The sequence below is a fragment of the Borostomias antarcticus genome (assembly GCF_949987555.1).
Source record: "Borostomias antarcticus genome assembly, chromosome: 7".
NCBI lineage: Eukaryota > Metazoa > Chordata > Actinopteri > Stomiiformes > Stomiidae > Borostomias > Borostomias antarcticus.
Window position 1 is genome coordinate 9,974,057 of NC_140240.1, and position 14,379 is coordinate 9,988,435.

Sequence of the window (14,379 nt, forward strand, 5' to 3'; positions counted from 1 at the left end):
ATTCGTCTTTCTGTATTCAATCATTCAGTGTAGTGGTGCGCCGCTGTAAGAATAGCAGGCACATCTTTATTTCCCATCGCCACTGATTGGCCGACCACAACCCCCAAGACTGAGGTTTGGGTTAGAGCAGTGTAACAATAGCACATCTATTCTTATGGCGGTGGTAAGAATAAACTGCCCCCCCTCCAAAATGCAATTTTTTTGCACATTCTTTTTTACACGTGCATGAAGGATGTGCTGGAAAAGTCCTGGAAAATGATCTCTTGAAAAGACTGAATCCTGAATGGTGCTCAGAGAGCCCAGACCTTCACCCCTGAATGCATGTCGTGGCTCTGTGCCAAAATGTAATGGCAGGCAGAGGTGCTAATAGCATAGCACCTTTCATACAGAAATGCAGCTCAAAGTGCTTTACAACAACACAAATTACATGCACAGAGTGGTTCATAAAAACAGAGAAAAAATAAGATACAGAGAGGAAGAAAGAAACAAAGTTATAAAAGTGAAGAAAAAGTGAAGATTATAAATGAAGCGCATTGAGTAATTCGGTTAAAGTCTTGTCATCGTTAAATATTGGCTACTCCACTGGGAACTTCGCTGTTAAGCACAAATGATTTAAGCAAATGGCTTTTTTGGCTACAAATAAATAATGCCAGAAGGGCAACGGCTGACTTTGCCGTTGTTGATGATGTTTGATGTGTGTTTTCTGCAGTAACTCAGACTGCTCCCGCTGCACCAAAGACCTGGAAGAAACCAAATGAAGAGAGCTCTGTGGTCGAAGCGCCCCACAGAGACGGCGAGGTAAGGAGGAGGACGCCTCACGACTGGTAGGGGTGTGTGGCAGGATGGGAGGGTACAGACGGGGTGGATGGGTAGACCAGAGAGTTGGTGGGTGGGGGTGAGTAAGGAAGTGGCTGGATTAGAGAGAAGCCGGGAGAAAGGGAGCGCGAGTCTTTAAAGCGACGGGAGGCCACGGAAAGCATGTGGGCGACGGTTCAAATGGAAACTGCTTCCACATGTGGTGGCGGCGGAACACAGTCAATATTAATGAGCATGTGTTGCTATCGTCAAGAACGACGAGAGAGAGAGAGAGTTATCCATCATGATCAGTGTGCTCCCACCCAGCTAGCACCCCCTCCCACACACACACACGCCCAACCCCATAACCCCCTGGTCAGCCCGCTCTCCGTCTCCTCCTCCCTCCCCTCCCTCCCCCTCTTATCTGTAACTCTGTCCTCACCCCTCCCTCCCTCTCCCCTGCCGCTGTATCCAACTCTCTCACCCTCCGCCATCTGTAACCGTCTCCCTTGTCTCGGCATCCAACTTTCAACTATCACCCCCCCCCCTCCCTTTGACTTTGACTCCCTATTTAGGATAGATAGATCTTTATTGTCCCCATGGGGTAAAAGGTTTGCAGCATGAACTCCACAAGGCATTTCATTACAGTTCATTCATTCATACAGACATACATGAGTGTAACTCAGTACACATTAAAGAGGTAAGAACGATGGGATAGGGACAGCTCCTGCTCCAGCTGGACATCCTACTGGAAGTGAGAAGGAGTGGTCAGTGTGCATGGGGTAGAAGCAGTAGTGCATTACCAACCTCAAGGTTTCTTTGTCACGTGCAATGCAGTTAGAGTGAAATGTTCCTGCTGACTCCAAGATTATGCTCAATACAGAACTTCAATACTCAAATTACAAATGTACAAGTTACAAATATACAAATTACACAATAAATACCATTTCTAAGTAAGTATACAGATAGACACCGGTCTAGAGGGATTATTTTCGTGCTAAATGGATATAAATAAATAAATAACCTGGGGAGGGGGGGCATGGGTGTGTTACAGTATGTACATGCTATAGCTATAGTACATAACCTCACCTCTCCCTCATTCTCCTCTTTCCTCCCCCAGGAAGAGCTAGAGGAGCTTGCTGCTGGAGACCAGGCCCTGCAGTCTGCTCCCGAGAGGAGCAGCCCCCCGCCCTCAGCCTCCTCCACCCCGGTCCCCACCCCAGTCCCCACCCCCACCCCGGTCCTGACCCCCCCAGCTCCACCACCACCAGAGCCGGCTCCGACCCTGACTCCGGGCCTCCTAGAGGCGGAGTTGGAGGAAGAGGAGGAGGAGGAGGAGGCCCCCGCCCCAGAGGAGAACGGGGAGGCGGAGTTGGAGCCCATGCGGAACGGGGCGGGCCACACCTCCGAAACAGAGAGCAGCGACAGCGGGGCTGCGCCCGGGGACAAGGAGGGCTCGCCGGGAGCGCCGCCAGACCTCTTTCAGGAAGGTGAGAGTGGAGAACCTGGGTGGTTTCATATTAGGTTTATATTAATGAGTTCAGGCCTTTCGCCAAGGGCCTTCATTCTGTCATGTAACCTTTTATAGCCTTTTACAATAAATGGTTATAGGATTTTGTCCGGTTTAATTTACCCCCCCCCCCGGGTGTTCCCGCAGATCTGGTGGAATCTAACGGGAAGCGTCAGTATAACCGTAACTTCCTGCTGGGGTTCCAGTTCATGCCCGCCTGCGTGCTGAAGCCAGAGGGCCTTCCTCCCATCAGTGACGTGGTGCTGGACAAGGTGAGGCCCCCTGGGCTACGCCACACTATGCTAGGATACGCTATTCTAGGATACGCTACGCTATGCTAGGAAACGCTACGCTATGCTAGGATATGCTACACTATACTAGGATACAGTACACTATGCTACGCTATAGGGCTGCCTCCATTTTCATTTAAGTTTCAAACCTTTATTTATACTCGTAAAGCACTGAGGTCTCCATCCTTTACAGTGTTGACAAGTTCACACAATTACATAAATAACAACAGAACAAATACAATACACAATAATAATTATTATTATTATTAAAACAGTTACAGGTCGAAGTACAAATGTCAAGAGCCATGGATTTAAACTCTGCGATTGAAGGAAGTACCTCAAGCTTTAGAGTGTGTTGTATAGTATTCCAGATATAAGGAGCATCATGGAAAAAAGCAGCTCTACCAAGTTCAGAATGCACTTGAGGAACCATAAAAACAAGCCGATTGTTTGATCGGGTCTGGTAGGTACCAAGGCTGTATCAAATGCTTTTGAAAGATCTACAAAGAGGGCAGCACAATGTTTCATGTTGTCTAAGGCCAAAATGATGTCATTAGTAATAAGAGTAAGTGCAGAAATGGTGCTGTGATTAGCTCTGAATCCAGATTGGTGAGCACTTAAAACTGAGTGACTTGAAAGAAAAGATTTCAATTGGTTATTTACCAAGGTCTCCAGAACTTTGGCTAAGCATGGTAATCTGGAGATGGGACAATAGTTATCCATCTTATCCCTATCACCCCCTTTATGCAACATTTAGTTGACCGGTCGATTGTTTTGGTCGATGGGCTGTTGGTCGATTGAGATTTGTTTTGGTCGAGGTTTTCCACACAGCGTGAGACGATTGGCACCACGGTACGGCGCGCTTGTCAGTAGAATAATCCTTTCTGGATGCTGTGTCGTTCACACTCAGCATAGCTAGGCCTATATGTTCTTGAACTCAGTCTTTAGAAGTCATTAGACTATTGTTACTCATTTGTGTCATTCATTTAAGAAAGTCAGAAAGCAGCGCAGTGTGCATATAGTTGCACACTTTATACATATACATATAGTTACTAAAATTCAAATTGTATTTGTCACATACACAAACATAAAACAAACTGGCTGTGTCCTATAGTAAAAGAACGACTGCTGGTTGACCAATATTTATTTTAGTTGTTTTACAGCCCTACTATGCTAGGCTAGGATTCACTACACTATGCTACATTCCTGCACTATGCTGTGCTATGTTACACTACCTACCTTCCTGCACTAGGCTATGCTACACTCTGCCATGTTACACAATGCAAGGTTACATTACACTATGCTACACTACACTATACCAGACCTGGGTCATAATACTATTTTGTTAATACAGTAGGACCCCACTCATCCGAACTTCAGAGATCCGAACCTCCCGGTCTACCGGACAGCCTTAAAAAAACTTTTTTTTTTTTTAGCCTGCTATCTGGTTACTGGTGGGATTTTCATTACAGTACTGTAGGCCTACTTGCATTTAAATCTGTCATAATAAACACGTACTGTATCCTACTGTGAATAAAAACAGAACTGTATGTAGACCTACATGTGGCCTGTAGGCTGTAGTCTACTGTCACGTTTAATTTCTTTGTTACTTTAATGTCGAGCGCAAAACGCAAACGAGTGCTGCGCGAGAGCTGCATTCCTTGGTAGCCAGAAAGCGCGTCAGCAACCTGAAGTAGAGGAGTATCGAGTCATTTTTCGTTCGCAGTTAATGGACTTCAGGAACACAGACGTGTTGTAAGCATGTAGATTAGCCTACTAGACCTACTGTATTTGTTAAATAATAGCCTACAGCCTAGGCCACGTTAGCCTACATCGGTTGTTTAGGCTGCAATAGCTTAAGACACGACAACTTGTCTGTCATTTCATTTATTTATTTATTTATTATCATTTGCTCTAATTGTTCTAATGTTGGGTTGTTTTTAGGCTATACCATTTTGTTCTGCAAATACAGTAGCCTATCATGCAGCGTAGGCCTCATTTGAGAATAAAGAACTGTATTTGATCAAAGCATGCACTCAAGTGGAAATTCGTTTATTTTATTCTAGGCTACTGTAGGCCTATTATAGGCTAGGCTGTATGAGTTTAGTTGGCTATTTGATTGCAATTTTGATGCATTTTTACAAGTATTTGAGGGTATTTATCAGTCTATTATGAGTCTATATGAAACAAGTATACCACTTATTGAATTTGGTGCATTTTAACATATGTTTCAGTCATCCGGACATTTCAGAGATACGAACGACCTTCGGTCCCGTTGGGTTTGGATAAGTGGGGTCCTACTGTATTAGCAATTACTTAGCTAGACTTGATTGTTCTTGTCTGGCACAATGGAACCAATGGGCTGGATTTTAAAAAGAAAACCCCCGCCCACCACCTGACCCAGACTCAAGCTAACGCTAACTGAAGTAATTGATGGGATTTAAATGGTATTGCGACCCATCAACTAACCACCAGACCAGGCAACTAACCACCAGACCAGGCAACTCACCACCAGACCAGGCAACTAACCACCAGACCAGACAAAATGAGGATATATGATGATGTACAATATAGCCTAATGTAGCCTACAGTTGCCTCAAGTAGGACATTTCCATTCACCGCTCAACATCATTGTAATTGTGGCTTGCCTCAGTGGTCATTCGGGTTTACATAAAAGTCTAATCAAATATAGGCTATAAATACATAAATATATTAACAAATGAATAGGTGGATAATTAAACATACGAATAATTAACTAAATAAATGATTAACTGAATAAATATACTTCAATGCCGAATGCAACATTTGTTTGGTGCGGTATAGGTCTTATAGTTGTAGGCTATCGACATACGGAATCATTACTATGATAAGCCTATAGGCTCGTGTCATGTTGTGTTATCAACGTAATGTGGCTTTTATTCATAGGCTACTGCCCGTGATGCTTCACGGAATAGCCTATAAATTAATATAAGCCTACACCATAACATTATATTATGACACAAATGAGTCAATTCACAGACACATCCAAAGCAATGCAGACATTATTTAGTGATTAGGCTACGGTGGCGATTGATTCCGTTTAAACTGTGACACATTGGAGGGTTTCTTGCAACGACCAATGTATTTATTATTCAATATGTCATGCGTTTCGCAGACTTTCCCGAGTTTCATCCCTCTGCCATCGGAGTCGCGTTTTCCCCTTTCTCCAGAAACGTGCTTATCGTAGTTAAAGGAGGGTTGAAGTGTGTGTAGAGTTACGCACACCTTCCGCCAACTTATCGCTCAGCTCGTTTTTTATAAATACCGAAAGTTGCGTAGAAAGTTGCTCAGCATGGGTTACGCACGCTTTGGTACTTGGGCAACGTTTATAAATGAGGCCATCAGACCAGGCAACTAACCACCAGACCAGGCAACTAACCACCAGACCAGGCAACTCACCACCAGAGCAGGCAACTAACCACCAGACAACTAACCACCAGACCAGGCAACTAACCACCAGACCAGGCAACTAACCACCAGAGCAGGCAACTAACCACCAGAGCAGGCAACTAACCATCAGACCAGTAACTGAGGGAAAATATAACTTACTGTAGAAGTCCTCTCCAATTCATTGAGCAAATTCTTGAGCCTGGCTTAAGGTTGGTATTTCTGGGGTTATTCCATTGGTTCCAGTGGTTGCTACCCTGACGCGCGCCAGATGGTTTGTTTCACACAACCATCTGGGAGAGCTTCGCTGGGAACTGTTTGGAAAAGGCCAGGCACTTTAACAACTACTCAGCAGGTGATATTACGACCCAGGTCTGGTGTACCGTAGTGTATCATAGTGTACTGTAGTGTAACCTCATCTATCACGGATAAATCAAATTGTCAGGAAAAGAGCGACATCTTCTCCCCAGAGAAAAGCCTTCAGTGTCGTTAGTTGCTTTTCTTACAATGAAGAAATACTCTCCAGTTCAGCTATAACTGCTGCTATAGCAGCATCTACTGTACACTACCCTCCGCCATTGTTGTTTTAGAACGAACCGTTGCTCTTCGCTGTCAACCACGCCCGGGGTAGCTGCTAGTATTTCCTCATAGAACGCTGATTGGCCGATCGTTTTCTGATCATGTGCAAGCGGATCTCTATCGAGCTTTGCCAGACTAATGTGCAGAGTGAAACAACGTGAGTTTCCGAGATCAGGATGGCGTCACGAGGCTACGTGGTTGCAGGAGTCAAGATCAATTGAGGTCGAGGACAGAGGGCTGTTAAAAGCTGACCAAACCTACAGTGTTTCAGCAAAATGCAAGGTTCTCTAAATGAATTGCAATAAATTAATTTTTCAAATTATTATTATGCAAATTATTATTATTCTATTAAGGCTGAGGAGGCTTGAGAACCCTAGCATTTTACTCCTAATACTCCTAATATAAAGACATTTTGAATCTTGAATGAACAAATGTGCAGGATGTGAACAACCTAGGTTGATTTTTGGAAGGAACCCTTATCTCAAGTAGGGAGCTTGATATTTGTTCATAGTAGACAGAGTCCCCTAGACGCTGTCTACCATGAACAAATATCAAGTTCCCTAATTGAGTTGCGTGAGTTGGCTCTTCTTACGGGCCTCCGTTAATAGATATTCTTCTGTTTTGGATGTGTAGGAGATCGGCTCCACTCCACGATGCATCCAGCTTGAACCTATAGCCCACACAGAGATCCTGTTTTGATTAAAATCACATTGCTGCTACGTCACCCTTGGCAGTGTTGTTGACGGTTCGCAGAACCAGATCGGCAGAGCTCAACGTCCAATCCCAGAGAGTCTCATTCTCTTCTCCTCTCCCTGAGAACTTTCTCTTAGGGAGGGGAGAGGAAGGGGAGTCAAGGACGGCAAACAAGGAAGACAGAGAGCACTAGCTCTGCTCTCCCTCTCTCCTGTCTCCTCTCCTCCCCCACAGCTTTCTTTTTCTGTCTCATTCTCTCTCCCTCGCTCCGTCTCTCGTTCCCCCTTGCTCACCCTCTCGTTCTCCCTCCCTCCCTCTCTCTTTGTCATTCTCTCCCTCTCTCTCTCCCTCCCTCCTGCCACATCTGGTTTGGACTGGGCTCGGGGCCGCCTTCGCCAGACCAGTTGAACACTGTCCGTTATCAGGAGTGATACCATGGCAGACACACATGACACGCGTTACAAACTACCCAGGCATTGTAGGACTGGACAGACACACAACAATCTACCAAGGCATTGTAGGACTGGACAGACACACAACAATCTACCAAGGCATTGTAGGACTGGACAGACACACAACAATCTACCAAGGCATTGTAGGACTGGACAGACGCGTAACAAACTACCCAGGCATTGTAAGTCTGGAAAGGGGCTGAGTGCGTCAGTCATCTCATCTCACACTGAGAAGCGCCAGGTGGGTTAGATCCTGACGAGGCAGAGGCCGCCTAGTCTACTGTGACTCGCAACCACGCCCCCCCCCCCACACACACACACACACCCCCAGCCCACAGTGGCGCGCTATGGGATTAGATGGACTACTTTTCCCATATGGCTTCAATAATAAGGAGTCACTGCTCCCCCTGCTGGTCAGCTTGTCTTATTCTCTCATCTTTCTCTCTACACCTCTCTCTCTCCCTCCCCCCAGATCAACCAGAGCAAGCCGCCCAACCGTGCAGTGGAGCCCAGGGTGATCTCCAGAGGGCCTGACTTCACTCCTGCCTTTGCTGACTTTGGCCGACAGATGACTGGAGGACGGGGAGCTGCAGTGAGTCATGCACATGGCACACACACACTGAGTCATGCACATGGCACACACACACACACACACACATACACACACACACACACACACACACACACACACACACACACACACACACTCTCCTATTATTATACATGGGCTCTTACATGTTCCCCCACCCCATGATCTTCTTCCCTACTCCTCTCTCCCTCTCTCTCCCTCTCTCTCCCTCTCTCTCCTCCCCAGCTGATGAACATGGGCGGGGCTCGCCGGCCACCACCCAGGAAGATCATCATGAACGTGTCGGTGGACGAGGTCCAGCTGAAGAAGTCGGAGAACGCCTGGAAGCCCGGCATGAAGAGGGAGGGGCTTCAAACGGCGTCAAACGACCCCGAGATCATTAAAACACAGGTGGCCATTCTCTCTCTCTCTCTCTCTCTCTCTCTCTCTCTCTCATACTCTCTCTCTCTCTCATACTCTCTCTCTCTCTCACACTCTCTCACTCTCACACTCTCTCTCTCTCTCTCTCTCTCTGTCTCTCACTCTCTCTCTCTAAACAATCACACGCTCACTCTCCCTTACACACAGAATATATTTTGCGGCTCTTGCACTTTGGCTTGTGCGCTAGATTATTAAGCTCTTAGTCATTTGTTTAGAAGGAGGAGGTGCACTTGTGAGTTCTGGCGAGTAGTAGCACACTGACTTCCTACGTTAAATGCAACTATTGTAAGCAGCTTTGGATAAACGTCTGCTACATGACTAATGTAAACATGCATACACTCCTGATCTCTCTCTCACACGCACGCACGCGCACACACACACACACACACACACACACACAGAAGCAGAAACAAACCATGCAATGTCATAATTCAGTTTGCAGAACGCCATATCAGGGATCTAGTCTCAAGAGTCCCCCAGAGGTGGGATATTAAACGTCTCTCGTTTTCCGAACGTTTCCGTTTCCGGTCCTTCCAGGAGCTGTTCCGGAAGGTGCGCAGCATCCTCAACAAGCTGACCCCCCAGATGTTCCACCAGCTGATGAAGCAGGTGACCGACCTGACCATCGACACCGAGGAGAGGCTGAAGGGAGTCATCGACCTGGTCTTCGAGAAGGCCATCGACGAGCCCAGCTTCTCCGTGGCCTACGGCAACATGTGCCGCTGCCTGGCGACGGTAACGAGTGCCGCTACTTTTAATTTGATTGGTTCTTTGGTCTGCATTTTAACCTGCGTGGAGCACTTTGTAAATCCTCTCTGTGAGAAGTGCTGTACAAATTTACTTACTTACTGGAGTTGGTGTTTGTCTGCTGTTTCTATCGTGGGTTCCTTCGGAAACCAGGATAGGTGGTTGAATAGGAACCCCTCTTAAGTCTGAATTGTCATTGACCTTGTCTGCTGCACCTTCACCCATTCACTCTCACAGTGCTCCCAGTTTCACTGCCTTTCTTTCCCCTCATTCTTCAACACTTCCTCCTGACCGCTCTCTCTCGCCCACCCCGCAGCTCAAAGTACCCATGACGGACAAGCCCAGCACCACGGTCAACTTCCGCAAGCTGCTACTCAACCGCTGCCAGAAGGAGTTTGAGAGGGACAAGGTGGACGATGTGGTCTTTGAGAGGAAGCAGAAGGAGCTGGAAGCTGCATCGGTGGGTTAGAGTCGTGCACACCCCCCCCCCCACACACACACACACACACACACACACACAGCCGCCCTAGATCATCCCTCCCTCCATCTCACCAGCGCTGTCTCCATGCACCGTGTCAGGGATACAGCTCTCAAGTTTATGATGATGGCTTTGACCCTAGAGAGGTATAGGTAGATATTAGCGCTAGTTGTGTGTACCCCATGCTGCACTATGTATGCTTATCGTTTTGTACAGTGTAATACTATAGAAATATAGAGCATAGATAATGGTTATGTCTTGTAGTTGTAGACAGGCATGTTGTTAGTGAGGATTTATCTCCCTTTCCCGTCCAGGGATGTAACGGTATGAAAATTCATGATTATAGTGACCAAAATTACCACGGTTATCAGTATTATCACGGTATTATTGTAAGTATGCTGAAAATGTTCAAAAAAGTACTGATAGATGCACATCATTATCATTCTCATTCACACACACACACCTTTTCTCCATTGATAATATACCTATCTTTCAATACAAAGATATCTTTCAATACAAAAGTGAAACTAAATGCCAGAATGTGTGTTGATTTACAAGAGCAGGTTACACTGAAAGCTTCAGTTTACATCATTGACACAAGCTATTAGCCAGTTAGACAAACCATGACAAAACATTTCCATCCATTCCAAAATCTCCAAATGCATTGAACTAAAAGTTACAGACGTGGACAAAAATGTTGGTACTGTTCCGTTAAAGAAAGAAAAACCCACAATGGTCACTGAAATAACTTGAAACTGACAAAAGTAATAATAAATAAAAAATTACTGAAAATTAACTAATGAAAATCAGCCATTGCTTTTGAATTGTGGTTTTGCTTTTGAATTTTAAAAAAACAAACTAATGAAACTGGCCTGGACAAAAATGATGGTACCCTTAGAAAAGATTGAAAATAATTTGACCATAGGGACATGATAAACTAAGGTGTGTCCTCTAATTAGCATCACAGGTGTCTTCAAACTTGTAATCAGTCAGTCTGCCTATTTAAAGGCAGGGGTGAAAGTAGGATTAAGTTATTGCAGGTACTACTACTCCAACCTTCAAGTCCCCCCCATCACCCTCCCGAGTGTTCCAGCTGCCAGCTAACACTGTCAGTAGCCTACCTGTTCCTTCTGGTAGTTCTGCTCCCTCCCTCTCGTCCTCAACTTGCTCTGAAATTCTCCTACTTTTAACAACAGTATCACCAGCTTCTGCAACTCTCTCTTTACTCTTAAACATTAGATATTTTTTTCTTAGCATTTTGCCTTTTCATAACATTCAACAAGCATCAGGCGTTTTTAATGTTCCCTCCTTCTTTCCCTCAGAGGGTTAACGGCTGGCACGCTACCCAGCGCCTATGCAACCAACCATCACACACCCTCCCGAGCATGTGTTTGCGGAAGCATCGAGCACTCGACTGAGCTCGCACGACTGTCATTCATGATTTAGGTTGTTGATCGTGAAACATCACAACTTATTACTTGGGATTTTTTATTTTGTTTTATGCAAAAACGACTGCTCACTTCTGTCTGCCAAAACCCACAGCCCTCGAGTCTACAATGCAGACTGCCGTGCAACATAGTACGACAAGCGAATGTAGTCTACTGATATGGGAAATGCGAGTTACAAAAATGCGCCTCAACACGGGACACATTCTGTTGATGGAATACCACAGAGATTTTTAATGTAGCTCAAATTTACATTGATTTCGGAGAAATGCGCTTGAAAATTGTGTGGATAAATGGCCTGTTTTGCGTGACAGGCAGATGTTGCGTCCCCTAAAAAAAAACATGTTCCTTACCGGCTCTAAATCTTTAGATCTTTCCGGCCTACTTTCACCCGTTTAAAGGGTGAAAACTAGTCACTGTGCTGTTTAGTATCATGGTGTGTATCACACTGAACACCACAGAAAGCTAAGGAGAGTTGTCTCAGGAGACTAGAAGGAAAATTATAGACAAACATGTTAAAGGTAAAGGCTAAAAGACCATCTTCAAGCAGCTTGATCTTCCTGGACCTACAGTTGCACATATTATTCAGAAGTTTGAGGTTCATGGTAAGTTTGAGGTTCCCTGGATGTGGCCGCAAGAGGAAAATTTATGACAAATTGAAGAGACGGATAATACGAATGGTAACCAAAGAGCCCAGAACAACTTCCAAAGAGATTAGAGGTGAACTCCAAGGTCAAGGTACATCAGTGTCAGATCGACCGAGGAGGACACCACTGGTGAAAGCAAATCAAACAGACTGGAATGTGCCAAAATGCATATTGACAACAAGCCACAAAGCTTCTGGGAGAATGTCCTTTGGACAGATGAGACAAAACTGGAGCTTTTTGCAAGTCACATCAGCTCTATGTTCACAGACACAAAAATGAAGCATATAAAGAACACTGTACCTACAGTGAAACATGGAGGAGGCTCAGTTATGTTCTGGGGCCACTTTGCTGTATCTGGCACAGGGTGTCTTGAATCTGTACAGGGTACAATGACATCTCACGACTATCAAGGCATTCTTGAGCGAAATGTGCTGCCCAGTGTCAGAAAGCTTGGTCTCAGTCGCAGGTCATGGGTCTTCCAACAGGATAATGACCCAAAACACACAGCTAAAAACACCCAAGAATGGCTAAGAGCAAAACATTGGACTATTCTGAAGTGGCCTTCTATGAGCCCTGATCTAAATCCTATTGAACATCTGTGGAAGGAGCTGAAACATGCAGTCTGGAGAAGGCACCCTTCAAACCTGAGGCAGCTGGAGCAGTTTGCTCACGAGGATTGGGCCAAAATACCTGTTGACAGGTGCAGGAGCCTCATTGAGAGTTACAGAAATCGCTTGATTGCAGTGATTGCCTCAAAAGGTTGTGCAACAAAATATTAAGTTAAGGGTACCATAATTTTTGTCCAGGCCAGTTTCACTAATTTTTTATGTTTGTTTTTTTAATGATTCTGTTGAACCACAATTCAAAAGCAATGGATGATTTTCATTAGTTAATTTTCAGTTAATTTGTATTTATTATTACTTTAGTCTGTTTCAAGTTATTTCAGAGACCATTGTGGGTTTTTCTTTCTTTAACAGAAGGATACCAACAATTTTGTCCACGTCTGTTACTTCAGACTTAGTCCTTTGAAGGCAGAAAAATCTCTGCAGCTCTGCCTTCTGCCATACTCGCAAAACAACAAACAAATCCATGTTGATATCGGACAGTATTTACTGTGGTTTCAAAGCACGGTAATTGAACACCGTTTTAATAATTTTGATAATTAAAATTTGAAATGGTAATACTAACCGTTGGGAATTTTACTGTGGTTTAACACGGTAACCGTTTCATCCCTAGGACTCCCCTCATCTATCTATCTATCTATCTACATACAGTACATACAGTACATACATACATACATACATACATACATACATACATACATACATACATACATACATACATACATGCATGCATGCATACATACATACATACATACATACATGCATGCATGCATACTGTACATGCATGCATATCTAAATAGATCTACCTGGGCTCATGGCTGTTCATGGCTCATAGCTGTAGATAAGGAGGCGGTGTCTAACATCTAGCCCCTCCCCCGTCTCCTCCCTCCCCAGTCTGTGGAGCGCGAGCGCCTGCAGGAGGAGCTGGCGGAGGCCAAGGACAAGGCGCGCCGGCGCTCCATCGGCAACATCAAGTTCATCGGCGAGCTGTTCAAGCTGAAGATGCTGACGGAGGCCATCATGCACGACTGCGTGGTCAAGCTGCTGAAGAACCACGACCAGGAGTCGCTGGAGTGCCTCTGCAGGCTGCTCACCACCATCGGCAAGGACCTGGACTTCGAGAAGGCCAAGGTGAGGCCAGGAGGCGGGAACAGGGGGGGGGGGGGGGGGGTACGGGATGCTCCTTTCAGTCGGCTGATTGGCTGGTTAGTTGGTACATTAACTATTTCCTCCTATGGGGATTATTCAAGTTCATATCTATCTGTCTGTCCGTCCGTTCGTCTATCTATGTGCAGACAGTGGGGTAGGATGTCTGACTGATGTTGGCACACAGACACCCACAGCTGAGACACACACAGGTCCGTTCCGTCGACGCACAAAAGCGCACAGCTCCGTTGACCCACACAGACCTAGAAGTCTGCGTTTTGTTGCCTTGTCCCTGTTTTGTCTCAGAACATCCGAGTTTGTCGACAAGCCCGGGGCTCTGCGACGGCAGAATGGCTACTTTCTCAAGTCGTGACAGACGAGATATTGCTCGATTGAGTGGACTGATCCGAAATAAAAAGCAGTAAGCTTTCCTCTCGCTTGGCTGAACAGCAGGGAGCTCAGAACATTGTGTTTGCGGCTTATAGTACATCTTTCTACCTCTCTCTCTACCTCTCTCTCTCTCTACCTCTCTCTCTACG

At 45.5% G+C, this 14,379-nt stretch overlaps 1 protein-coding gene across 4 annotated transcripts in view; it reads left to right on the top strand.

The window, feature by feature from the left end:
* eif4g3a (eukaryotic translation initiation factor 4 gamma, 3a) overlaps window positions 1–14,379 on the top strand; it is a 64,921-nt gene that overhangs the window by 35,965 nt on the left and 14,577 nt on the right. For all 4 annotated transcript variants that reach the window (XM_084440822.1, XM_084440824.1, XM_084440823.1 and 1 more), the window contains exons 13-20: window positions 710–798; window positions 1,916–2,285; window positions 2,453–2,577; window positions 8,218–8,337; window positions 8,560–8,724; window positions 9,292–9,489; window positions 9,818–9,961; window positions 13,589–13,825. In XM_084440822.1, coding sequence (XP_084296948.1) covers window positions 710–798; window positions 1,916–2,285; window positions 2,453–2,577; window positions 8,218–8,337; window positions 8,560–8,724; window positions 9,292–9,489; window positions 9,818–9,961; window positions 13,589–13,825 — 1,448 coding nt within the window. The remainder of the gene's footprint in view (window positions 1–709; window positions 799–1,915; window positions 2,286–2,452; window positions 2,578–8,217; window positions 8,338–8,559; window positions 8,725–9,291; window positions 9,490–9,817; window positions 9,962–13,588; window positions 13,826–14,379) is intronic.